The sequence below is a fragment of the Prionailurus bengalensis genome, chromosome E3, assembly GCF_016509475.1.
Source record: "Prionailurus bengalensis isolate Pbe53 chromosome E3, Fcat_Pben_1.1_paternal_pri, whole genome shotgun sequence".
NCBI classification, from domain to species: domain Eukaryota; kingdom Metazoa; phylum Chordata; class Mammalia; order Carnivora; family Felidae; genus Prionailurus; species Prionailurus bengalensis.
In genome coordinates this window covers 35,414,232-35,442,101 of record NC_057357.1, presented here as the reverse complement: position 1 = coordinate 35,442,101, position 27,870 = coordinate 35,414,232, and the positions used below count along the sequence as shown (strand labels likewise).

At 41.4% G+C, this 27,870-nt stretch overlaps 1 protein-coding gene across 32 annotated transcripts in view; it reads left to right on the top strand.

Moving 5' to 3' along the window:
• The window catches only part of RBFOX1 (RNA binding fox-1 homolog 1), a 1,791,866-nt gene that overhangs the window by 1,663,409 nt on the left and 100,587 nt on the right, over positions 1–27,870 (top strand). For 28 of the 32 annotated variants that reach the window (XM_043560609.1, XM_043560612.1, XM_043560592.1 and 25 more), the window contains 4 exons: positions 1,826–1,879; positions 9,479–9,571; positions 11,373–11,433; positions 21,063–21,116. In XM_043560609.1, coding sequence (XP_043416544.1) covers positions 1,826–1,879; positions 9,479–9,571; positions 11,373–11,433; positions 21,063–21,116 — 262 coding nt within the window. The remainder of the gene's footprint in view (positions 1–1,825; positions 1,880–9,478; positions 9,572–11,372; positions 11,434–21,062; positions 21,117–27,870) is intronic. The other 4 variants (XM_043560618.1, XM_043560613.1, XM_043560610.1 and 1 more) reach the window with 1 other exon arrangement.

Genomic DNA, 27,870 nt, shown 5'->3' with positions numbered 1-27,870 from the left:
GCCCAACTGCTTCTTTGTTTCTTCCTAGCCTTCTACTTCTCCGGGAAGAAGAGAAACATGTCCGCTCCACAAGACAAATTCAAGGTGCAGTCCCCTGACCGCCTCTGTATCCTGGGGGATGGGCACATTTCCATGACATAGCTTTGGATTCCCTTTTTCTCATCAAACTACTTTTGTTTCAAGGTTTTGAGCTCTTTCTCTTCAACTGGAGTGTGCATAGTTTTTTTTTCTGCCTTTCCAGGGAAGGTAGATTTATTTGTATGTTCCAGAGGATAGCCTCTGTATGTTTCAAATAATTCTGTTCTCAAATCTTAGTTGCACCCTCTTCGCACTTATTCTCAGGGCCCCCTGGTGTCCTGTGTATAGTGGCCAGGGGAGCCGTCTTCTCTTCTCTGTCTTCTTATCTTTGGTTCCTTTTCTTTCCCTCCCAGCCACTCTGTCCTCTGCAACATGGAGGCTGCTTAATGCTTTCTACCCTGGGGAAAAAGACAGAATGCAGAATCTCTTAGGGCAACAAAGGATGCAATAAAAATCCAGGCTGCAAAAGCAAATGGAATAATACAAAAGCTCAAAATAAAAGAAAAAAAGATGGACATACTACTTCGTGTGGTTCCATTTATTTTTTTAATCACTGAAAGGAGCACTCGCCTTAATTCTGCATCAGGGTAAATTTCCCGTCATACTTTTCCTGGGCCACGTCGCATACTTTCACAACAACCCCCTCCCACCTGCACACTCAAAAAAGTTAAATAAATAAATACCCACTGTACTTCATGCAAGCTAAGACAAAGGAAGAGACTCCAATGTCAAGGGGAAAAGATTTTGGACTATCAGATGCTTCTGATTCCAAGTCCATGTTCCCTTTCTTTAAAAGTATGAATCGCAAATTGTTTGACGGGCACGTCTCCCTAGGACTATGAGATTTAGCAAATAAAGACAAACATAAGATAACAATAGTTGAATTTGAATTGTAGATAACATATTTTATTAAGTATAGGTGTGTCTTAAATATTGCAGGGGATGTAATTATCCTGAAAAATTTGAAATTTAAATGTAACTGGGCATCCGTGAGTTATTTGGCTGCCCTATTTGTAATCTGAAACCATGTTTCCGGGCCTAAATGTGTCAAGTTGCTTTCACCCCTTATAGAGTCTATTCGTGCTAATTGTCTAAAAATCTATTTGTTTGTTTAACAAAATGGGGAATCATTTTGAGAGAAGTACATTTCAGCCCGAGGGCCAATCACAGCTGCGCTGGTGTCTTGATTATGATGGATATCCACCTGGAGGATCTTGCTTTTATCTCTTTGGACTTGACTTCTCTTCCATGGCCTCACTGTTCCTCTAGCTTTTGCTGGGGCCAAGGGCCCTAACCCTCATCATCAGATGCTACCTGGACATTTTATTATGAAAACCACACCTCTTCCAGGAGGTTTCTCCCAGTAGCTAGTGGAGTAGCGTAGCATAAGAGCATTGATCAGTTTACACACCAACCAGTTTTCATCTTCGCTGCTCAGTGCCTGGGAAAGTTATTGCACACACATAAAAAAAGGAAAATGGAACTAACCAGTTGACCATACATTTTGCCCCAGGCCAGTGCTACACCCTCTCACATGGTGGGGTATCCAGCAAGATGGAAATCTGTGTGTGGTTCCAGTCTCTTGGTTCAAGCACTTCTCTAAGGATAAAACAACTTAAAATGCCTATCCTTGATAATAAAAGAGGAAAAAAAAAAAAAAACCTCTGACTTGGGATACAATTACCAATGTGCATAACATGATTTATTCCATTTCTCTTGCTTATAAAACATTTCTATTTCTTTGCAGCAATTTGGTAAAATCTTAGATGTTGAAATTATTTTTAATGAGCGAGGCTCAAAGGTAAGCAATTTCATTTACTTCAGGATTGTTTAGCTTATTTTTAAACGTTTGCTCTGCATAATGGAAAACAACTGCACTGTTTTAATTAGCGCATTGTGAAAATACGCTTTAGTGGGAATTCCTTTAGAGACCTCCTCCAGTTTCCAAAATGGTGGGAAATACATTGGGTTTAGTGTAAATGTATGAGGGGGGGGTAATTTAAAATTGTTGTTTTATACCTATCTATTTATCTATTTATATATCTATTTATATATATATCAAGTTTCCAGAGGAAAATTACCCATGCTTAAAAAATAATGTTGTTGCTACATTTTTGTTTTTCAGTGATAATTATGTTCTTTATATTAAAAAGTGAGTTGATAGTCTCATGCGCAGGTAAATATGTGATTATTCTGTATTAATAAAGTGCAGTTATTTTCCTGGGTTGTAAGGGAGAAAATTTCACATACACCAACCTTTTGAATGTAATTGTTTTCCTTAGTATATTCACCACTCCACATTTTGCAATTTGCCATTGCTTTGAATTTTTTCCCCCTAGAGGAGACCAATTTTAAAGTAGATTTTCCTAGAGGTAAGAGTGTTAGTAAATCGAGGGTTATATGGAAAGGCCCCTTCAACATGGAAATGCATTAGGTTGGGGGGGAAAGGCCCATGTCTCTCAATGTATGCCCTGTATCATTCAGTGGTCATCGAAATGCAATCCCCACAGGAGCAGCAGGACTTAGGAACTTACTTAGAAATGCAAATTTCTCAGGGTCCAACCCAGCCCTAATCAGATACTCAAAATTGGAGCCCAGCAATCTGTGTTTTATGAGACCTTCCAGGCCTGTTGTTACAGTTCTAAATCCCTGGTGCCAGTCCCCAAGCTGTCCAGAATTCCAAGCTCCCTTCTTACATCTTCAGACTGTGAAAGTGGATATTGGGACAAATCGCTTGCCAGATACAGAGATACTGGAATTAGGCCTATAACTTTCCTTATACAGGCGACTTGGGACAAGTCAGTATCCAGGAGGGTTAAGAGAAGAACTGTTTTTTTTCCAAGGGGGACAGTGCCAACTCTCTTGGGCATAGCATACCTCCTTCCATGAAGCAAGCATTTGAATGTATTATTCCCTGGGCAGTCTGCACACTTACCCTCCTGAATGGGATGCTGCAGATTGCTGTGAGGGAAGAAAATCCAGTGTTCTCCTCTCCATAGCCAAAATGATGTTGCAATATGCCAGATGAGGAAAAAAAAAAAAAAGAATCAATTCATTATACTCTCTGGTTCTGCTTGTTCAGGGACCTTCTTCCTCCATAATTTTGGATTTTTTTTTTTTTTTTTGTCATTCTTATATCAGTGGTGGGACCTCTAGTCTGGGAGAAACGTAAGTTAACTTTCTGCTTCTTGTGTGAAAATTATTACAGGGGCTGTTTCTATACCTGCAATGCAAAGTGCATTAAGAAAAAATGTGCCCTCGGGGCGCCTGAGTGGCTCAGTCAGTTGAGTGTCTGACTTCGGCCCAGGTAGTGATCTTGCGGTCAGTGAGTTTGAGCCCCACGTCATGCTCTGTGCTGACAGCTCAGAGCCTGGAGCCTGCTTCGGATTCTGTCTCCCTCTCTCTTTGCCCCTCTGCCCGCTCACACTCTGTTCTGTCTCTCAAAAGTTAGTAAACATTAAAAAGAATTTAAGAAAAAATGTGCCCAGGGGCACCCGGCTGGCTCAGTCCATCGAGCCAGTGACTCTTGATCTCAGGGTTATGAGTTTGAGCCCCACATTGGGTGTAGAGATTACTCAAAAATAAAATCTTTAAAAAAGAAAAGAAAAGGGGCACCTGGGTGGCTCTGTCGGTTAGACGTCCGACTTCAGCTCAGATCATGATCTCGCAGTCTGGGAATTCGAGCCCCGCATCAGGCTCTGTGCTGACAGCTCCGAGCCCGGAGCCTGCTTCAGATTCTGTGTCTCCCTCTCTCTCTGCCCCCCACTCACACTCTGTCTCTCAAAAATAAGTAAATGTTAAAAAAAATCTTTAAAATAAAAAGAAAAGCAAAAAATGTACACGGCCTAATCCCTTTCACTCAGGCCTGATGCGTTCCTGGCAAAATCCTAGAAGATGACCCGGAATGTTGGCCAACTTCCTTCTAATCCTGAGTCTGTAATGCTACTGCTTTTAAAGACTGCCTTTTTTAAGATTTCTATTTAATTTATATTTTGTTTTGTAACGTTTGCCCGTTGGAAAAAGCTATTTAATTCCTTTCGAGAGCTGTTTTGGGACATTAGAAGAATATCGTTTGCTATTTTGAAAGTACAGTGGAGGTACTATTTTTAATACTTCCCCCGTCGTTGCCGTGATTAGCCTGTCTCTGGGGCTTTAGCAATGAAGACCAGTTAAGTTTGCTGCATCCAGAGACTGACTTTGTGAACCTGCTTTTTCCTTTTGATTAGAAGACATCAAAAATAGCCTCTCTGGCTGGGTATGCTTCCTCGGAAACAACCCGTCTTGCAGGTGCTGACGGGAGTGTCATCCAGACAGTCCTTTGGGGCACCTGCTAAATAGGGACAGCAGCTCACACGAGGACATTTTTCATACTTGGCATCATCCTTTACAGGAAAGGGCCCTATTTAAAGGAACACTGCCATTTAAATAGTTGAGGAACCTGAACCATTGTGAGGACCTCATTTTCATCATTTGGTGCAAGAGAAGCAGCCAGGGGAAGTGGGTGGCCCTTAAGAGCTAGGAGCTCACCTTCTGGCCATTCTCTTTGGAGACGGTCCCCGAGGCAGGTCCTGCAGTGCCCAGTGAGTACGGCTGTATGTTGGGGATATTTGGGGGTGGGGGGGTGTGCATGTTCATATACCTTATACAAACACAGACAGTGCCTATGTTATCCTGAGAATGTAGAGCATAAATGTATACACAGGTAGCAAGTATACGGGGAAACCACATTTTAAAAAGACGTGCCAGACTTTGAAAATAAGAATATGATAGCATTTAGGGGTCAGAGATCTTAATTTTTTTTTTCCTTTATGAGATTTAAAAACATTTTGTTTAGCTCTAAAGTATTGTGTTTGGGGGATACAGCCAGATAGAGCTACTTCCTTTTTTTTTTAATGTTTATTTATTTATTTTGAGAGAGAGGGGGCAGGGGAGGGGAAGAGAGAGGAGGAGAGAGAGAATCCTAAGCAGGCTGTGCACTGTCGGCATGGAGCTCGACGTGGGAGTCGAACCCATGAACTGTGAGATCATGACCTGGGCCAGAACCAAGAGTCGGATTCTTAACGGACTCAGTCCCCCAGGCGCCCCTAGCGCTTAATACATGTAGGAAGTATACAGTCTGATCTTTGATTCTGTAGCTAGCTGTGAGGACTGGTTCCCTTCCAGGTACAAGAAGACAGGTGAATTCATGGTAAGGGAAACAGAAGTGCTTCCTGTCCTCATAGATTTTCCTGAGTAGTTGGCAGGGGTGGGGGCGGCAGGGAGGGCACCCAAATGCAATATTGCAGGCTGTGCTGTGTGGCACGCAAGAGGCTACTGAGAAGCCAAGCAGGCAGACCCGTGTTGTGAGGGGTGGTAAGGCTTCTGGGAAGAAGGGACGTTTAAGCTGCGAGTGAACTTTCTCATGAGTAGGAGTTTCCCAGGGAAGGGAAGGAGGTAGGTCAGGTGGTCTTCCTGGGAGAAGGAGCTGTGTGTGCAAAGGTGAGTGGGAAGAAGTGAGCTGTGAAACTCTTAGTCCCCCAGAAAAATGAATCTTTAGAGTGGTATCAGCAGCCCCCTCTTCTAGACAGGTCTTTGCACCAGCAACTAGAGGAGTTGGGTTTTCACGTAAGATGAAAACAATAGCACACTCTTCAGTCCTGGGTGCTTCAGAGCCTTGACTTAACGTACAAAATGTTATTTTTGCATTGATACAAAAAGGAAGGTATCCCCCAAACAACAACGACGACGGCGACAAAAAGAAGGTATGACCTACCCATATACCTGAAAACCAAAATGGAAAAATAATTGAGATATGGGAAGGTCAGAATTCACGAGTCACGAAAGACTTTTTTTTTTATGTCTATTTATTTTTTGAGAGAGAGAGAGAAAGAGAGAGCAAGCAGGGGAGGGGTTAGAGAGAGAGGGAGACAGAATCCCAAGCAGACCCGTGACGTCAGCACAGAGCCTGATGTGGGGCTCGAACTCAAGAACTGTGATATCGTGACCTGAGTGGAAATCAAGAGTCAGATGCTTAACTGACTGGCACACCCAGGTGCCCCAGATTCACCAAAGGCTTTAAAACAAGCAAGTCACACTGGCCTTGCAGCCCATCTTGGGAGCCCCGTTATCGTGCACACATTACCAGGTCTCTTAGTCAGCTTTGTGCCTTCTCTCTGCTCCAGCCATCTCCTGAGGTGGCCCTGGGACCAGTGCCTCTCCTGCAGCAAAGACCATGTCCCTCCGCTCTGTGGGCCCCATGCGCTTGAGATCTGCACCCCCTTTCCATGCTCTCAGGCCAAGTCCAAAACATGCTTCTTCCATTTTCCCTCTTTAAGTCTGAGATAAAAATATCCAGAATGTTTTTTAAGAACTCCGCATTGTGCTTCCTTGAGATAAAAACCTGACCCTGATGTAGGTTAAAAGAAGTAACCTCAGTACTGGTCTTGGACTTACCCAGCACCTGCACTTGGCCGAGAGGGTACCTAAAAACTGCCAAGTCACTGGCATCCCCCCCCAGATGAGAATTCTGGCAATCTTCTGGCCCAGGGAGGCCATATCACTTCTTGCCTGTGGGGAGGTGTGACTGTCCAATGGAAAAGGTAGGACAGTCCCTTTGGTATTTGGGGACTGTCTCTGGAATAAGCACTTCTGAACCTGACTTTATAGAATCTTAACTAGTCATCTCAAGAGCAGGAAAGAGGTATTGAGGACCTCAAAGAAAAAGAGAGAGAGACAGACAGACAGAGAGAGAGAGAGAGAGAGAGAGACGTTTAGCAGAAAGTGAGAGTAAGAATAAGAATCCATATATTTAGTATCTTATTTTAAGACAAAGGGAGAACTTAGGAAGGTAGGGAGCCACTTGCTTTGTAGTTTACGAACTTTCCATGGGATTCTAAACCTATTTCTATCTCCACCTTCGTGTGTCCCTGATGCACGTAGTGCTGATTTTAAGCCAGTATCGTCTGCCTTGGAGCCAGACAAGAATCACGATGACGTGATTCTTTGGGATGACGTTTGGCAGGTGGGTCGAATGTTCCGTTTCCCCGGGTGCTGTGATGCTAATGACTGCTACCTGCGGATAGCAATGAGGCCACAGAACCCTCCATTGATAAGACTTGGACTGTGCATTTTCTTTGCTTGCTAGGGAGAGAATTGCCCCTGCTATAGCCAGCGTCCTCGCTGCCCTTATCTGTTAGATGTATGACATTCTGTGCATGCTAGGTGGTTAGGTTTTGAGGGGAGGAAGTGGACATTGCCATAAGATAATGGCTGTACCCCTGCACTTTGGATCCGAATAACCAATTCAGATAGATATCCACCTCCAAAACTCACGCCTCTCCATCGGCTGCTCCCTGGAAGTAGGCAACGTAGTATTCCACCTCATACAGTGAACCGAAACTGTGTTTGGATGGTGCCTGGTGATAGCAGAGGCCATGGAAATGGAGTTGCTGGACCACACAGTAGCTTTTTCAACAAACAGATTTCTGGGCTCCACTCTGGAGCTCTGATCAGGTAGCTCTGAGCCCTGTCAGGAATCTACTTAATACACTGTATTCCCCAGTTTCTTTCATTGTGCAACCAAGTTTGGGACCCACTGGCCAAGAGTCAGAGCCATTAATAGAGCAAACCCCCCAAATTGTGTCTTTAGTCCATTGAGGGGTTATTATTTCAAAACTAATCAGTTTGCCAGTATATTTGGATACCTAATGTGGGTGTGAGACCAAGCAGGCCCTTCTGTTATGGAGCATAAAGTCTCATATTGATCAAATAATCCAGAATTGTCCTACTCACAGATCCTCACTGTGGGAAAGATTATGAAAGATTCTTCAGTCTAGTCCTCCAAAGTAAAGCTGCTTCTATTTTTTTCCATTGAGTTCTGTCACATAATCACTTAATTTAGCTTGAGTGCATCCACACCTGGTATCTTCTACCCATGAGCCCATATTGATGTTGGAAAGTCCTCACTCAGGCAGACCATGGGGCAACACCTCTCTTAACACCCTGAGGTTTGGCAATCGCTTTAGCAACCTAGTGAGGGGTTGGGCGGTAGCACCAGCTGGTTAAGGATCACTTATTATTTGTAATTACTGTCTATTTCATTAATGAGACTGGACGTCAAACTGCCCCAGTTAAGCTTAAAACCAGCTGTCCCTTTACTGACGTTTACTCAGTTCCAAATAGGAATCCCAACACACTGCATTGTCTCACCCAGTTTACGCTGTGAGAACCAGAGCAAGTTGGGCAAATTTACGCTGGAATGGTTTCAAAAGGTTGGTGTATATTTCTGAACAAGATGTACAAATATTTTTAGGGGTTTTAAAAATAATGTGTCATATTTTCTGTACTCTTCTTAGGAACAGTGTCAGTGAAGAAAAAAAGGTGGCTTTTGACAATGTGACGTTTAGCGGGGTTGTTTTTCGAGGCTGAAATGTTAAAACAAAGTATGCCAGTAGCGAAGTACAGGGTCTAGTCTAATTTGTTACCTATCAGTAAGAGAGGAAGTGTCCAGAGTGTTACTGTGAATAACATTCTATGAACAAAAGCTTCTTTATTTTCTACCTGTTGATTTGAGAAATGAATATCAAGATAATGTGTTAGAACGTTACAGTATATGTATACACATTTCCCTTTTCGGTTAATGAAGTAGCCTGGAAAGTTAACAGATACAGAAGGACAAATGTTTTTGAGGCGGGGTGGGGGTAATTAATACAAAAAAAGTTACTTGAACTGTTTGCATTGTTATTAATCCATTGATATTTATTTCAATTCATTTCATGTGATTATTTTGTTTATTAGATCAAAGAGTTTGAGATTTATTATAAAAAAAGGTCTTTCCTTTTTTTTAGGCTTCTGATTTTTATTTTTGAGAAGTAAAGGCTGTAAACTTGACAAATTTGAATAACCCTAAAAACTGCATGAACGAGAGATGTTCTTAAAACCACACGGCATGACTCTGTAGGCAATGTTAGAAGATTTTGGCATTCATTGTTGAATTTCGTGCACACGTTTTATTTTATTTTATTCTTAATTTGCATGTCCAGAAAGCGGTTCCTTTTTTCCTCCCCCCCCCCCCCCCCGTTATTTCATTTTCTTCTCTGTGAAGACACTGTAAATTGATTTGGACCTCATTTCCTTTCTGTTAGAGTTATTTTCTTCTGTAGTGTCATGTAGAGAGGTATCTTTGGTATCCTTTGAATTCTTCAGGGGGTTACAGATCACGGGTGACAGAAAAAAAAAATCTCGTTCACATGTGTCGCTTACTTATTGCACACCTTCGTATCCTTATAATTTCTCTAATTTGCATGTTACAGAACTGAAGCCAGGACAAGCAATAGAACTTAAAGCGAGAGAACGTTCCGCAGTGGTCGTTGACTGGAATAATAATCTGCATGTTGTTTTCCCTTTTCCCTCCTGCATGCAGGGATTTGGTTTCGTAACTTTCGAAAATAGTGCCGATGCGGACAGGGCGAGGGAGAAATTACACGGCACCGTGGTAGAGGGCCGTAAAATCGAGGTGCATGTCCAAAATATTTTCCTTTTCATCTTTTTCATAAATGTCTGCTTCGCGCTCATTTGTCGTGCCAGATGCATCACCGTGTGTTGTATGTGACCCTGTTCCCTCCTCACTGTTTATATATATATATATATATTTATATATAAAAAGGAAAACTGGCCTTACTTTTTTTTTTTAAATTTTACTTTATCCTGTCATTCTTATTACTGATGAAAAGGTGAATGGCAATAAGGGAGACAAAGGAAAGGTTAATCGGAACTTTTTTTTTTTTTTTTAATTTTCTGTGTTTTATCATTAATGGGTGCAATAGATTCCCAGCCAGGGGAGACAGAGTGCAAAACCAGACAAAATACAGGGCAGTTTCTTTTTTTTTTTCTTTTTATCCTTTTTTTTTTTCTTTTCTTTTCTCTTTCCACTGCAGGGTTGACGAGGGATCCACAGTGGTGTCCAAATTGAGCCAAATGGTGAAAGCAGTAGCATTTGAATGTACAATTGTTTTTTGTTTTGTTTTGTTTTTTTACATGAGAGGTCTTTGTCACTGAACCTTTCATTTTTTTTTTTTTTAAACAAGCCAGTTGGAATCTTTGTATCATTTTGATAATGAAGTGAATAACCAACAGGATTTCCTGTTCAATATCTGGCCCCTTTTCACTGAAAAAAATAATAATAATGAATAAATATTAAAAAATGCTAAAATTTCGATACTCAGAATCTACTCTTTCTACCACTGGATCTCCCTCAACCTGGCCACAGGGTTATATTTGTTAAAACTTAAAAAAAAAAAATACCAGTTAAAAATGCTTTAGTCTTTGGAGTAAGATGTTGCATATTTTGCCTTTCATTTTCCCCCCCCTCGACGATAACGCTTAGGCCCCTCACCAAACTCTCAGTAACCATGGTAACTGTATACAAACCCATGCTGGCGATGGTGGTGAATGGTAAGTGGTGAAGTCCATCTGCCGCTTGACGTATTTAGTGCTGATTATCTATATACATATATATACCACGTGGATTTTTTTGACTTGTCGTATTAAGTTTTCTTGATGCTCTATTTTTTTGGGTACCGGTACGCCTGTAATTGAGTGTACGTTCTAAGCGAGCCTGGGAGGCACTGATTGGATTGGGATATGACAGTGCACATCTTACTCAGATTGTTAACTCCATATTGTGTTAAACGATGCACCCTCTTTTATCCTTTTGTTAGCTGTGACTTTCAAGCTTGAATGATCTTGTTAATTCTTGCTATGTCAAAGGCTCTTGTTCCTAGTGTTGAATGCTAGATGTTGCTTCCCCAATGGTTCTTCCTTCCTAAAGTGTTGCACACGGCTAAATCTTGTTTGTCCCTTTTTTTCTTTTCTTTTTTTTTTTTTGTTTTTTGTTTTTTGACATTTATGTTCCCTTGTACCTTGTCTCTCCCCCCTTCTACTCCACTGCATGTTCCTTCATATGAATTTTATTTTGTGTTTAAAAATATTTATTGTTTCTGTGTTACCATGGAGTACATGCATGCTTTTCAATCTTCAATTATGCAGTTCCTTTTAATTTGCTTTTATTGTCTCCTTATTAAACTTTTAAATGATATGACATTGCTTTATTGAAATGATTTGTAAGTTAAAATGGTTATGAAGTAAATGTAATTATAAAAATGTATGATTTTGTTATGCATCTACTGCCTTTTATAAATTAAAATGCATTTTAGTTTTTTTTTTTAAATAAGTAATCACAGTCATAATGCATGCAACTAATTGAACTGTGGGCCAGTCCTAGCATTTGTGCTCATTTGAGTTTTCTATGTACGTAGGTAAATAATGCCACAGCACGTGTAATGACAAATAAAAAGACTGTCAACCCTTATACAAATGGTAAGTAGAGATTGGCCTTCAACAAGCAATCATCTCTACCTCTGAATCTATTCAATGATGTAACCGGGGGATATGTTTCAACAAGCCACAGTCGCCTCACAGTGGCTCCCGTGCCCTAACTGCTGACCTGCTACAGTGAACCACCTGCATTGATCAGATACTTTTCAGGGACGACACATACCCGGGTGAGCACTGAGGCAGGGACAGAGTTGTCCGATCGCCACGTAGTCCCCGTGAAGCTATTGTGACACCGTCTGCCAGTGAGACTTCAATAATCATTCTTTAAACAAGATCATTTCAGGGCTGAGGCAAGTTTTGTTTTCGGGTAGAGCGTACATGCCCTTCCTCCAGTCCCTCTAGAATAACTCCCATTTGGAGTGAGATACAAGTAATTATTCAGGGTTACCTGGGTCACTTAAGTTGCTGTTATTATAGAAAGTTGAGGGAGAATGGAAGTTTGGTTTGTTTCCTTCCCCCCCCCCCCTCCTTGTTGATCCTTAGTCATTTCTGGAAGAGGGACAGCAGAATGTGGTTCTGGCATTGAGTCTGCTCTGGAGATATTAGGATTTTAAATGGCTTGGAGGGTGCTTCCTGCTGAGCTCCATAACATGAGTGCGGTTTTTCTGTTTCTCTGGGTTGCCCAGTGCTGTTTGGGGACAGATACAGATGTTGCTGTATACTGCAGACCCCTTCAGGACAATGTATCTCTACTTGCACTAACCAAGAAGCTGTCTCAGAATTCCTCATAATAAGATCTCGCATCTGTACAAGAATTGAAAAGTTCCACCATTTTGATTCTGTAATCCTTCTCAGAATACATCTCTCTTAAGATACATATGGGGGGCAGGGGAAGCTGCCGGTATGCTAATCACATGCTTAATTGTGCCAAAAAGCTAGGTATGAATGTAATACAGTAGGTTTAATTATAACCACTCAGTGGAACATTATACCCACTAAAATGAGCAAGATAAGGAAGATGCAGGGCTTCCTGATGAATGAAATTTTTTCTTAATGAAAAGGTATAGCATGATTTCAACTACACTATGGAAGGCATTACGTCAAGATGCTCACGGCTGAGTTGAATTATAAGACTGGAAGATATTTTTCCTTTGTTTTGTAGGTTTTTAAAAAATAATACAGTTTGGGGCGCCTGGGTGGCGCAGTCGGTTAAGCGTCCGACTTCAGCCAGGTCACGATCTCGCGGTCCGTGAGTTCGAGCCCCGCGTCGGGCTCTGGGCTGATGGCTCAGAGCCTGGAGCCTGTTTCCGATTCTGTGTCTCCCTCTCTCTCTGCCCCTCCCCCGTTCATGCTCTGTCTCTCTCTGTCCCAAAAATAAATAAAAGTTGAAAAAAAAAATTAAAAAAAAAATACAGTTTTATTACTGTGATAAAGGAATGATATTTTCCATTTTTAACTTCTTAATTACATGTGCAACATGGAAATGCAGACTCATTAAAAAAAATGAAAAAATGAGAAAGAAACATTAAAGGAAAAGGTAAATATATTTTGAATAATGCCACTACCAGCTTGGTATTCTAGTTCCCCCTCGGAGAACACCACCATTAGATTATTGTGTGTACTTTAACTTTGCTTTTTTATGCATGTATATGTAATATATATTTATAGTATTCACAGTATTGTGTATGTGCTTTTCATATAAATTATGTCATGGTGTGCACATCATTTTTAATTGGCTTTTATAAATCAATATGGAGTTCGTTTGATGTTAATACACGGACCAAACCCATTCTTTTTAGTGGTTACATAAGATTCCATGAAATGGATATATGGGTTTAGTCTTACCTTCCATACTGATTGACATTTAATTATTTAAAAAAAATTTTTTACATTTATTTAATTTTGAGAGACAGAGAGAGACAGAGCACAAATGGGAAGAGGAGAGAGAGAATGAGACAAAATCTAAAGCAGGCTCTAGGCTATGAGCTGTCAGCACAGAGCCTGACACGGGACTCGAGCTCATGGAGTGTGAGATCATGACCTGAGCTGAAGCCAGACACTTAACCGACTGAGACACCCAGGCGCCCCATTTTTTTGTTTCTGTTGTTAAAAACGGTAGTATTAGCATTTGTTAGTTTCGGTTTTGGTTTTCCTTGTCTTGTGCCAATGGCTACCAATTTGGCTAAGTCAGTCCATTCCTATTTTTAAAGGGGGCCCATTACACAGAGAAATACTGTCAGTTTAGCAGGGTTCTAACTTGAAAGACCAGAGGATTTATCTATTCTGCTGACCCGGTTTCTAGCTGCAGCAACATCCGAGACATGGCCTGAAAGGGAATAGAAAATTTCCACAACAGACTCTGAATGCCCAGTGCTGAAATGAAGCAAACTTCTGATTTGTATGTCATGAAGCCTTTCTACTTGGGTAAAAACAAAAAACTCTGCAACTTGCCAGAATTAATGTGAGATGACATTGACCCGACTATTGGCTATTTCCTTAAATTATGAAGTAGCAACTGTGTGCGTATGTGTGTGTGCATGCACACGTGCTTCCACGACCACTGTCACGCATGTGCAGAGGTGGTCAGGTGTACTGTTCACGTGAGAAAATGAAGCAAGGGAAGCCAAATGTTATTCTGTAAGCCATATGGATGCATATTTATTTTAAAGAGTTATTGATCTGTGTCCCACCTGGGGGTTGAAAACTGGCCCCGTGGAATGTGGGGACACAATTCAAAACTCAGTCATTAAGGGACACCTGGGTGGCTCAGTCGGTTAAACGTCCGATTTTGGCTCAGGTCATGAACTCATGGTTCGTGAGTTTGAGCCCCGCGTCGGGCTCTGTACTGACAGCTCAGAGCCTGGAGCCCACTTCAGATTCTGTGTCTCCCCTCTCTCTGCCCCTCCCATGCTCATGCTCTGTCTCTCTCTGTCTTTCAATAATAAATAAACGTTTAAAGAAAAAAAAAAACCTCAGTCACTAATAGCCAACATCTCTGGAACACTGACTGTATGACATTCTGTTAAGCATTTTAAATGCACTGGGCCCACATGAAATCCTCTAAAGAGGACATACTTATCCCTATTTTAAAGAGGCAAAAACTGAGGCTAGAAGAGATGAAGTCATTAGTGAAGTCTTTCTCTTTTATTATGAACAAAATCTTGTTACATTGCTTTCCCTCCATCATTTACAGAACTGCCCACAAATGGTAACTCACCACAGTAACAAAAAGATTGTTAAGCGTTCAGCCCCAAATCCCTGCCAGATGTTGGCATAAACATCCCACATCCCATTCCAGGTAGCCATGCATTCTTAGCTTCCAGCAGGAAGTCATGTGTGTTTCTCATACATGTTTCTGAAAGGGGTCATTTGGAGGCTTGTCCCATCACATGGGCTGAGTGCAGGATGCAAGGGGTGGATGGACCATGACAAGCAGAATTTACTTAAGAAACAAATACAAACCCTAATTACATAAAGCAGCTGGTTTCTATAGAGGACACCATGGTGACTTTCGGGATTCAAAGAAAAGCAGTTCTCAAAGCCTGTGCAGTCCACAATTCATTAGTATCATCACTACAGATAAACTGCCCCATAAATTGCAATATGATTTAACCGAAAAGATATGGGGCCCTCTCAGATCCTCAGCAAGAGTGACTATGTTAAGAGGGAATATTATCACCACAAAAAAGGAAGGAAGGGAGGAATGGAGGAAAGAAGGAAGGAAAAGAAAGAAAGAAAGAAAGAAACAAAGAAACAAAGAAAGAAAGAAGAAAAAGAGAGAGATGATGAATATGTAAATTAGCTTGATTGTGTGCATATTTTACAACGTATATGTAATATCAAATCAACAAGTCGTACACCTTAAATACTTACAACTTTTAGTTGTCACTTATACCCCAGTAGAGCTAGAGGCAGGGAAGAGAAGATAAGTCAGGACCCACGAAGTCATGCTGAAATGAGAAAAATAAGTGACCAGTGAGATTCACATATTAGCCGTCTGATTTATCGTCACAAACCACCAACTTCCACTTTGGCGAATATACCTTCTTAGGATCACCACATTGTGAGGTCATCTTCACATGGTGAAGTATCACTGTCGATGCTCCCATCACATTCATGCATTCCTTCAGTTATGTGTCCAACAAGAGCTTAGACAGCTGCAAAGTTTCCAGTGCGAGTCACAGCAGACCCTAAATGCAAGTAGGTGCCTGGCTACGAGGCTCTGCTACACAGATAACAATTCCATCCTCATGGTGTTCCATTTCCTAGGACATTTGCACTTAGATGTAAGAGAAGACTGTAGGATGACATACAGGGATCTGCAAACACTATCCAAAAGCTTCGCAAAGAGGGAACAAGGCTGCTTCTGTATTGTTGACTCCCCCTAAGGACAGCAGCCCTCAGACAGGAGCTGGGGTCCACTGTGTTCACTGCAGACCAAATGGTTGCAATGCAACACAAGTTGAGAACCACATTCTCAGGGATTCTCTGGATGTTGGACAAGCCTGGGTGTTGGATGTGGCTCTTTTTTTTTTTTTTCCTCAGATAGCTTGGGGAGGATGAAATTGGACCAAAAAATCCAAGACTATAGAGAGAGAAGTAGACTTTGTATCAGCTCTGCCTTTGACTGGCTACTGAACTGCAGGCGAGTCATTTAAACTCTCCACACACCGGTGTTCTCAAGTAGGAACTGAGTTATAATGGGACCTACTTTCTAGGGTATTTGTGCTTATTACGGAGATAAGTACTCGACACAGTCCCAGGGGTACAAAATGCCCTAAAAACTTAATTACACAATAATCTCAATAATAAGTAGTCATCTTCTTTTTTTCTGTAGATAGTAAGCTGAATTTCCTGATAGACATACTAATTTAAGGATCAAATATTCAGATGCCATCAGAGGCTAGCCAGTAAAATAGACGAGCAGGGAAGGTCTGAAAGACTCACATTCTTTTTTGCACTTTCATTTTCATACTGGGCAAAGCAAGATAGTTTTCTACTAGAAGAAAAAACAGGACAGGATAACAATAAAAGATTGTTAATATTTGGCCTCAAAGCCAGGCATATAATAGGGAGCAGGTATGTTTGTGGCTAACTGGGGGCTAAGTGGAGTGTCCCTGGTCACTTCTAGCAAATTTGTCCGTGTGGGATTCTGAATCAAAAAAATGGTTATTTCTACTAAACTTTCAAGAAAACCAGAAATCCTGTATCTTAGTGAAATCTAAACGTTGGCAATGAATATATGTTGAAAAAAAAAACACCACCACCACGGCGGGTGAACCAAACACAATGTGCAAGTAACTGTTCATTTTGGGTATCACCTCATGCACCCTTTCAACTACCAAAACCCTGGCATCCTCATTTGATATCTTTAGAAAGCATTGGAACAGTTCTGGGAAACCCCAGTGGTGTATTTAAGGGTGCTTTCTTGAATATGTTTCTTCGATATCCAGCCCCACAAAGCCCTAAAGAAGACACATGCAGATTTTTTTTTTTTTTTTGCGCATTCAGACTTGCCTTTTAACACCTAATGCAGCCATAGTTAACAGTGTTTTTCTACAGCTGGCTGGCAGATGACCTTTGAGAAGCTAAATTTGAGGAGGGGGCTAGCTGATTTGGATGCAGCCCCTTGAGGCCCAGCCACAGAGGGGTCTCTATACACAGCTCCTGTGTCTGGTCTCTGCTCCCTCGCCTTCTTGCATGGGGGGCCCTGCGAGGCTGGGAGCAATGGGCTTTGTCAGCTGTTCTCTTTTGTTATAAGCCTCATTGTTCAGTTTAATGTCCTTGATCAAAATCTCTGAATTTGCAAGGCCTGAGGATGTACAGACTGCCTGAGAACTTAAAACCAGGATCATTTTGTCCATCTTCCTGACAGTGCAGGCTCCAGTCTCCAGCAGGGTTATCCCAAGGGTCTCTTCCAGGTACTGGAAGGAGTCACAGGGACTAGGAGGCTATTTGCATGCAATTTGCATACATTTACATAAGCCGGCATGAGCTTTGTAAGTCTGAGCAGGGGTGATTCTCAAGGTCTGTATTCTTATTTCCTCTGCCTTGAAGACAGTCACCCCTAACAGGGTCCTTCTTTATTAGATGTACATCAGGAAGCAGGTCATTGGAGGTTAGAAGGAGATAGAATCCTAGCCAAAAGGGAATGAGTCTATTAGAAAAAGCTCTCTATTCCTTCTGTTCCTTTAGAGCAAAACTTAAGTAAATATTTATGGAACACCAACCATTTGCAAAATGCAATTTTAGGTGCTGGGCATTCACACTGGACAGCAGTCCTGTTCATTTACCATTAATTTTAATGAAAGAGAATGGTTATAAAAACAACTGAGAACAAGCAAAGAAAGAAAAATAAAGATGAACCCAGGTAGTGGGTGCAGAAAACAAAACTGGAAATTGAATCGGTGTATAGCTGAAGGGGGAGGAGGTGGCCTTGAGTAGTCTGCCCCGGGAAGACACTAGAGACCCACATAACATCAGGTCAACTTTATCAGGAGTTGTGGAGAGTTCTCCAAGCACAGGGAGCAGTAGATATAATCTAGAATGATCTACATTGATGTAGAATGATCTTGGGTGGTTTTATAAAGATTTAAAAGTGCAGTGTCCCTTTGGTTTGGAGAGAAGGGAACCGTGCTATGAGATGGTGGCAGCGGAGAGGAATGGACATTAAGCACATGGAAACATCTTTTCAAAGTCTAACCAATAGGATCTTCTGGTGGATTGTAGGTGGGATATGAGAGTAAGGGGAGAATCAAGAAATTATTTTTCAAGAGTTTTGTTTTGAGGAACCAAGCAGATGGAAGTGTCATTTGCTGACGTGGGGAGACTTGATGAGGAGCAGGCCGCAAGGGTGTAGGGAAGTGAGAAGTTGGGTTATCATGCCTGTGGTGTGGGTCAAAAAGGCCTTTGTTTTCCCTACAGTGGAAGCACAGCAGCGTTGTTTAGGAAGAAGGGCCAGTGACAGGGAGCAGGACAAAACCTGCACTAGTGCTCCCATGACATTTCATTTTGCAGCTCACAGATTCCAAGCTGGTTTCTTGTGAAGGAGACCCTATCATTTACTTCCCTCAATAAATACTTGCAGACAGGAGATGGCATGTGTCTCCTGATGAGGCAGAATGCCTTTATATATTAAATGAAATTTTTCCATGAATAGACTTGGTAAACTGGTAGATAGTTGGTAAGTTGGTTAATAGATAGATAGCGGCATTAAGTAGCCTGCTTTGGGAAGACAATGGAGGCCTAAATAAGATCAGGTAAACTTTGTCAAGAGCTGATCGATGATGGATAGATAGATAGATAGATAGATAGATAGGTAGATAGATAGAAACAGATGAGAGAGAAGGAGGATAGGGATAAATGATAATAGATGGATAGATGAATGGATAGATAGGTAGATCAATGGATGTACAGATAGGTCGGTATGTAGATAGATTATAGATAGATAGATGAGAGAGAATAAAGATAAAAAATGATGGATGGATGGATGGATGGATCGATCAATGGATATATAGACAGGTAGGTAAGTAGGTAGGTAGATAGATACATAGAAGGTTTCAAGGAAATGAGGAAAATAAAGGCAGATGAGAGAAACGTGATTTAAGATAGTCTTAGATACCTCTGAGAAATCTGTTTCTGTGAGAAAATGAAAGGCCATTGGCATAACTTAGAGTCTCGGAGAGTTCCATCAAAATTAATCAGTGGGTCAACATTCAGCGAATGGTGTGTCACAGGCCTGTGTGCAAAAGGGAGTATTTAAGGGACCTCATAAGGACATATACAAGAAACAAAATCTTACTTCACTAGTAACAAAAAGACCCTGTCTCCACTATCTGGAAAAGGTAGGGACATGAGCAGGGTGTAAGATGGGGAGCAAAAGGACGAAGAAAAAGAGTAATCAATTCATAACTTAATTATTCATTTAGTATGGGTCCTTATGTACTTCTTTCACAAATCCAGACTTCTGTGAAGGACTAGGGAAGGAGACCATTAAATATGTCGATATAATCCTGAAACTTTAATTTCAACCAGTTTTCTCTATTTTGGGCTTGATTCCAAGGTCTAGAAATGTAGACATTAGTTCCCATGTCCCCAGAAATTGGGTATTTTTTTTTAGGAAGTAGTGGAATTTTAGTTGGTCAAACTGAAGTCATTGTCCACATTCATAAAACACATTTTCTGAAATGTGCCAGATAATTTTTATTTTTATATCACTATAGAAATTCCTATATGACAAGATGTGGTTAATGTAAGAGAGGAAGGTGTCAGTGTGACGTTTCAGAAACCGTTGGGGCAACACATCTCAGAATTTTATGTCTCTTTCTGGTGAAAATGGGGCCAGACATTTCCATTAATAAGCCTCCCAGGTATGCAAGCATAGCACTTTGAAAAATCCTATCTTAAGACCCTCCTGGGGGCTGTAAAGTTGCCAGCTTATTCAAGTTGGATGAAAGCTCTTAGATACAGAAAATTCTTGGAAAGTTGTAGAAAGTTCTTTGGTCCATCCAGGGGCCTGTCTCTTGAGATATTGAACCTGTGTGTTCCTTAAAGGATGAGTAGATTGTGGCTACCTCTTGGCTGGTCTTACAGGTGCATCGCTTAGGTCAGATGATAGGATGTCCTACCCCTCCATCTGGGAAGAGCTTTCCATGTCAGAAATACCTTCTCTCACATCCCACCTTTCACCATTGCCTTTTCTCAGGAGCATTTGCTAAAGGACCCCGGGTGTTTTACCCTCGGCCCAAGGACACAAAGTTTTCCGTAAAAGGCAGCACACCTGACCTTCTTTATCTTTCAGGAATTCTATTTAATGGATGTTTTCATAAAGACTTAGCAGCAGGAGCAGGAAATGATTACCAAACCCTAAAACGTGGCCATTCTTTGGAGGTTGTTCCCTAAATGATGCCCAATGGGTGTGTAATGTGCACAGCTTCTCAATTTGCAAATATTCTTGTATGTTCTTTTCCTGAGTAAAAGTTCCTAAGGGGCCAGGATTCATTTGACAGAAAATGCTCCATCCAGAACACTGGGAAAATTACAGGATTCTGTTCCTCTTATACACAGGTTGTTTGAAAGTTACCTTAGATATCATGCATTGATTAAGAATTTTTATGGTTCCTGAATGTGCTCAAATGTATTCCACACTTAATCTCTAGTGGATAAATGTCATTTTCTTTGGGATGTAAAAAGCACTTCGGAATTCTCTGGGTCATAATTAGGAATGACAATTATCAGAATATGTATCCGCAAAGAATTCTGTTTATGTGAGCTTTCAAATTTTGGGGGACTAAATGCAAAGGGGCATATGACGGATTACCTAGCAGTGATCCATGAAAGAAGACAAAAAATTTGCAATTATTATAGTGGTTCTAGAGAATATTAGCATGGGAGAAAATTAATCACCACATCATTTTCAAAAAGTTCACCTGTAGCTGGTCAATAGTTTCCATACTATTAACTTGTATTGGCAGCCAATCAAAGAAAGGCATAAATCTGCCTTCCCAGGTATAGGTTACAAATCATTTTTATGTATCCCCAGACTGTATACCCTCTGAATATAAAATTAAAAATATATATATACACCACCCCATTTGATTTGTGTTTCACTTGTAGTGATATGAGTTGTTGAATCAAATGTGATAATCATGTTTTTGTGTATTTGTTTCAAGGCTGGAAATTGAATCCAGTTGTGGGTGCGGTCTACAGCCCCGAATTCTATGCAGGTAAAAATTTCCTCCGTGCATGACTTCTTCTTCGTCTGTTCTCAATGTGTTTTGCCTGCTACTAGAGAATAGGTGTCATGAAATAATCTGAACCAAGTAAAATCCCTCTCCTCAGAAGTTCAGAGGGACTGTTGGCTTTTTTTTTTTCCTAAAGCAAAACCAAAAGTGTTTAAAACCCTTTAAAAAACGAAGGGGCATCACGTATGTGTTTTACACTGTGAGGTACGCGTGGAGCCCCTGCTCCTTATGATGTTTTCCATTGATTTTGCCTCAAAAAAGCATCGAGGCTTTGTTCAAGGGTATGTTGAACGAACGTGGAGCTGTTCTTGCCCACTTTTATTTAGTATCCCTCCATGTGTTTTTTGCCATACGTTTCCGTGTGGGGTCGCATTTTTTTTTTCCCAGCGAAGCTGAGCTGGCTCACTTATTCCACTAATGTGGCAGTGAGTTGAAATTGCCAAGAGAAGGATTATTTAGAAAACGAGAAAAAAACGAAGTGGTCTTTCTTTCTCCATGCATCACATTTCCTTAGCAATTCCATATTCCTCTCTCCCCTTGGCCCTTCCCTGCTACCCTCCAGCTAGCGGTTGATCGGGAAATCTGTGTAGAAAACTTGGTCATCACATTTTGAGAGAGAATGACCCAGAAGAAGCAGTGGCTGAGACTGGTTCTGCTTGGCCTGTTACTTCTGCCTGTTATCGTGTTGTCCATTAACAAGGTTGCATTTGGGGTGCCTGGGTGGCTCAGTTGGTTGAGCCTCCGACTTTGGCTCAGGTCATGATCTCACACTGTGAGTTCGAGGCCCGCGTCGGACTCTGTGCTGGCAGCTCAGAGCCTGCAGCCTGCTTCAGATTCTGTGTCTCCCTCTCTCTCTTCTCCTCTCCTGCTCATGCTCTGTCTCTCTCTGTCTCAAAAATAAATAAAAACATTTTAAAAAATAATAAAAAAAATAAAAAACAAGGTTGCGTTTAACACCTTAGAATTTTAGTAGTTTCCACGCGGGTATGGAAAAGAACCCTTTCTTTGATGGGGCCCTTGCTCTTTAATAAGGAGAAATAAATGACCTGTTGGTCTAGATCCACTCACTTAGTGACCTCTTGATGGTAAGTAAGTCCTACCCCTTGCTTGGTTTCTTCCGGGATGCGTTCTGTCATTTTTCTGATCCTGAATCAACCCTAGTGCATGACAGGAGAATATGGGATATTCAGATAGCTATCCAGCAGAGTAATCAACTTGACAAAGAAAAAATGGTAAATCTGGGAAAACCCAAGATGATAGGTGAGTTCTGGATTTTGGACAGGCAATGTTTGTTCCTCACATGTGGTTTCTACCCCAAGCCTGGGTGAAGTCCAGCAGCTCTATGCCTGTAAAGTAGCTGTGCTGACTCTTATTGGGGGAGCAAAAACTTATCTGTAAGTCTTTCCATGATTGTATGGTGGAACTCATTCACTGAGAGGACATTTAGCAAAGTGGGGAATGTGAACACTGTACTCAGCCCAGGTTCGAATCCTGGCCAGCTGTGTGACTCTAGGCAAGTTACTTAACCTCTCTGTGCCTCAGTGTCTTCATCTGTTAAGCGGAAGATGATAATAGTAACAAACTCACAGGTGTTTATTAGAATTAAATGGGTTAATATGTGAAGAGTGGTGCATAGCAAGCAATACATAAACATTGGGCAAATGAAAGCAAATAAATGAACGTTTCCCTCTCTGCCATAAGGGCATTATTCTCCCCAGAATGAGTCCAGAACAAGAAGCAAGAAGTCATCTGATGAGATAGGGTATAAATGTGTGACTTGGGATAGGGAGAAGTCCATGTTTCTGGTCCCATGCAGTGTAGTTTCTGGTCATCTGACCTAAGCAACCAAAATAACACCAAACCTCTCCTTTAGAAGGGATTTCAAACCTCACTGCATATCTGTGGGTATTGAAGAGGACGTTAGGACAGAAGAATCCATTCACACTGACTTGTATATACAAGAATAAATTAACCTGCATGACTTTTAGAAGGTTAGAACAGCCATTCAGATCAGCCCTGAGCCCAGCTGCAGAAGTTACATCATGGGAGTAGTGGCTACAAACAAGTTACAATAAAGATTAATATTTACTTGAATATTATCTGTAGTCAGGCACTGTTCCAAGCACTTCACCTTAATTAATGTATTTAAATCCTCACAGCGGTTTTCCAAGTGAGAAAACTAAAGTACATAGAGTACGAGGGCACCTGGGTGGCGTGGTTGGTTAAGTGTCTGACTCTTGATCTCAGCTCAGGTCATGATCTCACAGTTTGTGAGTTCGAGCCCCACATCCGGATCTCTGCTGGTGGTACAAAGCCTGCTTCGGATTCTGTCGCTCCCTCTCTCTCTCCGCACCTCTCCCGCTTGTTCTCTCCCTTTCTCTCTCTCTCTAAAAATAAATAAATAAACTTAAAAAAAAAATAAAGTACGTAGACTACCTTAGCACTAAAGGGCTAAGATTTCAAGTGGGTAAGAAGCTAGCTAGACTGTAAAACCAAGAGCCTGGGTTCTTTACAACCGGGTTAATATGGCTTCATTATCTTTTTGTGTGAATACTAGAAGTCATACTTCTTCTTGAGTGTGGCCTGTGGTGGTAGATCAGGCAACTACAGCTCTATGTCCAAACCAGTCCAGTTAAAGAAGAGGAGTGAAATAATAATGTTGGCTTGTTCCAACAGCCACAGCCACCATATCCTCCACATTTAGATGAGTTAACTGGTTCTGTCAGGGGCAGTTTTAAGGAGTCCACGCACCCAAATAATTATTTCTACGAGATGCTCCAATAAACTTAAATCTAAAAAAAAGGGGGGAGGGGCATGGGTAAGTGTCACTTGAGAAATCTGTATATGCATGTTAGTGTTGCTACTACCCGGGGTATCCTTAATAATCAGGAACTTTCTCTTTCTGCCTATATTATCTGTATATGGAGGTCAACAGAGTACATGATATTCAGAAATGTGGGGAAATGTTGCTGCAAATCCAACACTCCAGAACAAGTCCTTTGAAATATTTGAAGACCCATAAACACTGAGAATCTAGCTAGCTTACGTCAAAAGTTACGGGCACCTTAATGCATAGATGCAAATGCAGATGTGGCATGTATTCATTTCCCTATGCAGGTATACTTACTAACGTCATCCACTTGAATATCCATGGCTAAGGATTTAGGGGGCTTTGTAAATTCCCCCAACTATAAACACAGCCTGGATTTCTCTTGCAATTTCCAGCGTGCCTCAAAGCCGAAATGAAGACCTTGTCATTGATTCGCTGTGGATATTTAGCAAGCCAACCCTGTATCTGCCTGAGATAGAAAGCCAGGCTTATTAGGCACTTTTCTATATAAGATTTTGTGTTAATGACAAATATCATGATATTCCCATAGTATAATTATCGATTTTCTGAAGCTTATGCAGAATTAACAACCCAGCCTCCAATTGTCTCTCAGAACGGGGCATGAAAAGTTCACATATTTTGTAAATTAAAATCAATATTTTCAATCTCTCCTAAAGGTAATTTTCCTAATTTAGTGGACTTTTCCCTAACATTTATTTTCTCTTTAATTATAAAATGGCAGGTTATTGATTTTCGTATATAACCTCTTGACGCCCTGAGTGCATTTTTATTGCTAACGCAGGGTTGGGGTGGAGAGGGCAGAAGCACCTCTTAATGAGGATCTTTAATTACCAACTGAACAGTATTAATTTGCTTTGATAAATTATTACGCACACTCTCCCTCACACACACATAGCAGGGGAAGCATTTAGAAAGACGTTGTGAAAGGCCTTTCATTTCGGGTGTTTTTCTGAACTCTTACCAAGTCCTACCTGGAAGAATGCTCAATCCAAAACTAGTCTTCAGAAGCAGGTATGCATAAATAGGCATATCCTATGAATCTCCTCCAAAGACAAGTGGATGTTTTCCTACAAAGCTGCAAGGCATTGATTATTTTGCTTACATCTAATCATCCTTGGGCTCCTTGGGGCTTATTCTCAAGATAAATCATTGATAAGTCAATTAAAAAAAATGTCCAGGTAGATCTCAAAGACTTTAGCCAGCATCTAAGACCATTCCATTTTAGACTTATAAAAAAATTGAAGGCATTAAATCAAAGTACACTACCTGCAAATTATGCGTTCCCAGTAGCATGCTTCAAGTTACTTAATATAATTAGAAATAGTGTTTCTAATCATCTCAATGAGGAGGCATCAAAAGGGGTTCCCCCTTCATTGTGAGCCATTCCGTTACTATCTAATAAAAAGATTAAAAAAAAAAAACAGTGGTGCCTTTTATGGAGAATCATGATATCTGGCCAATGAAACTGTTGATTGAAAGCACGCACCTTTAATCTTCATACATAAGTAAAACAAAGTAAAAATAAATAACAGAAGGTTATACACAGTTGTCGACACAGTACTGACAAATGGCAAATTCGTCCGTTTCTCAATTGCCGGTAAGACGGCAGAGAAGCTCACTCACACCGTATATCATATCTGCCAACTCATTTCTGTGATTAAATATTCCATCAGTGGGGCTATAAGGCGGCAAAGCTTAACAAGATTCATAAGAGGCACCACTTGAACACACATAACTCACTTCCGTGGATGTGAGTTTGTACACCCCGCCTGCAAAGGAAAATTGGAATTGAGTTAAATTACTCCACGAGTCAATAGGGAAAGGAAAAGACTTACCAATGCGATGCAAACCTGAGATGCAGGTTAGGTCCCAAAGACAACAAAGTAGAGAGATGCAGGGCGAATCAACTTAGAAACCTTGAAGATGGTGGTGAACTCTCTTCTGGGAATACCATTAGTATTAGCAGTTTTGGGTTTTTTTGCAAGGGGGAGTAGGAAGCGACCCTTAATTGGACATTCCTCCTAAAAATAAACGTTTCTGGTTTCAAGACTGGGGGGGAAGTACTAAAAGAAGCAGGCTTGGCTGCAAAGTCACATTTTAAAGGTGGTCAGGTCTTGAAACTGGGTTATCCTGGGGTGATAGGGAGGATCAGATAAGATAATGGGTGGAAAAGAATTTTATAGACTGTAAAGTAAAATCAAAATATAGGAGATTAGTGTGATCACCGAAGTTCCCTAGATTGTTTGTGTCCACATCGGTAAAAAACCTGCCCACAGACCACATGCCTTGATATCAGGCTAGATGATGGGAAAGTGGATTGGGATCTCAATATGAAGTTTAAAAATGAAGAGGTTGGATGTAGCACTCTGTGATTGCTTATCTCGAAAGGGCAGCTGTATTTGACCTTGGATTACCCGTACAAAGGTATTGGTTTTCTATGGGCTTTTGGCCACTGTGAACCATGATTCACATATAAGAATTGAGTCAAAAGAAGGTAGATGTAGGTCTCCCCCCTGGTGGCTCCCCCCATAAGGGGTCATAGAGAGAATGACCTTTAGCCGCACTTTTGGATGGACTTCTTTCCAATTCCCCTCCTGCAATTTGGGTACAATAGCATCTGAAAAAAAGTAAGACTGTCAGAACCTGTGATAACTGGGGTTCCTGACACAGGCTGCTTTCCTTTTATTGGCCACCATCCCAGACTTGGGTTGGGCTTGGAATGATGTGCCCAAATCCCGGGTACAGCATATGCGTTTGGGGTGACTACCTTAGCATCCTGAAAGAACGTGATGTGGGTCTGAAAGGTGTCTGCTACCACTCGGAGCCCCTGAAAGCAGCTAACATGCGGGCATCCCCAGTGGCTCTAACGATGCCCACATCCACCCAAAGGACCAGCCTCGACCAGACTCAGAGCAATGGTGCCTCATGAACAGTGACCTTTGGCTCTGCAGTGTTTTGTATAATTCACACATCTGCCAGATTCAAATGCAGTGCACTTCAGTGAACTGAAACAGAAGAGTCCAGATTGAAGTCCCCAAGCAAAGGATTTTCAGCCTAGAAATGTTCCACTTCAAAGACTTTATCTCGTACATCTGTTTACCTCCGCCTCCCCTTTTGGTTGCAATTCACTTGCCTTCTCTCTTCCCCTTTCCCCATCTGTCTTATCAGATTGCACTCCATCCCTGCCCACATTTGGCCATAGTTTTTACCGGTGTCCTTCCTTCCCTGCCCCACGGAAGGAATGCAGCTCAGCTTGGATGGAATCTTTGGGGAATTTTGATCTTCAAATAGGATCAGAACTGGATTATGTGCTCAGAACTACACTTCCTCGATAAAATTAGTTCTCATTCTGTTGCACGGAAAGTCTACCAAGGAGGCCTCCCCCAAGCAGGAAGTGACAGGACTCTTAAAGGAGAAGCCCTGAGTCGGCACCATGGGAGGAAGACGAGGTTTGCCTTTCTGGCTCTGGATCGATTTCAAAGGGAGCAACCCAAAACATCAGCAACAATAAATAAGCCACTCTGGGCACTGACCCGAGCCAGGCACCGTCCAAAACACCTTGCCTCTCCTTGAATCCTCATAAAAATGTTATAGCATTCTCTTCAGTATGGAAATTTTGAAACCAGGGCTTACTGAAGAGTTTATCTCATTCCTTATGTCACAGAACTAGTATGTAAAAAAAATAGGTTTCTTATATAAAGGTCTTTTTTTCTGACCTCAGAGCCCACACTTTCCATTACCTTGTTCAGCTTACTCAGTAGGACTAGACTGGGATATGCCTGCCGTGTCTTCTATCCTGGAGGTCATAGAACATACTGAAAATGAATACAAATATCTGTGCATGTAATATTATTTGCTGCACGCCAGACTCCACGTTGGGATCTC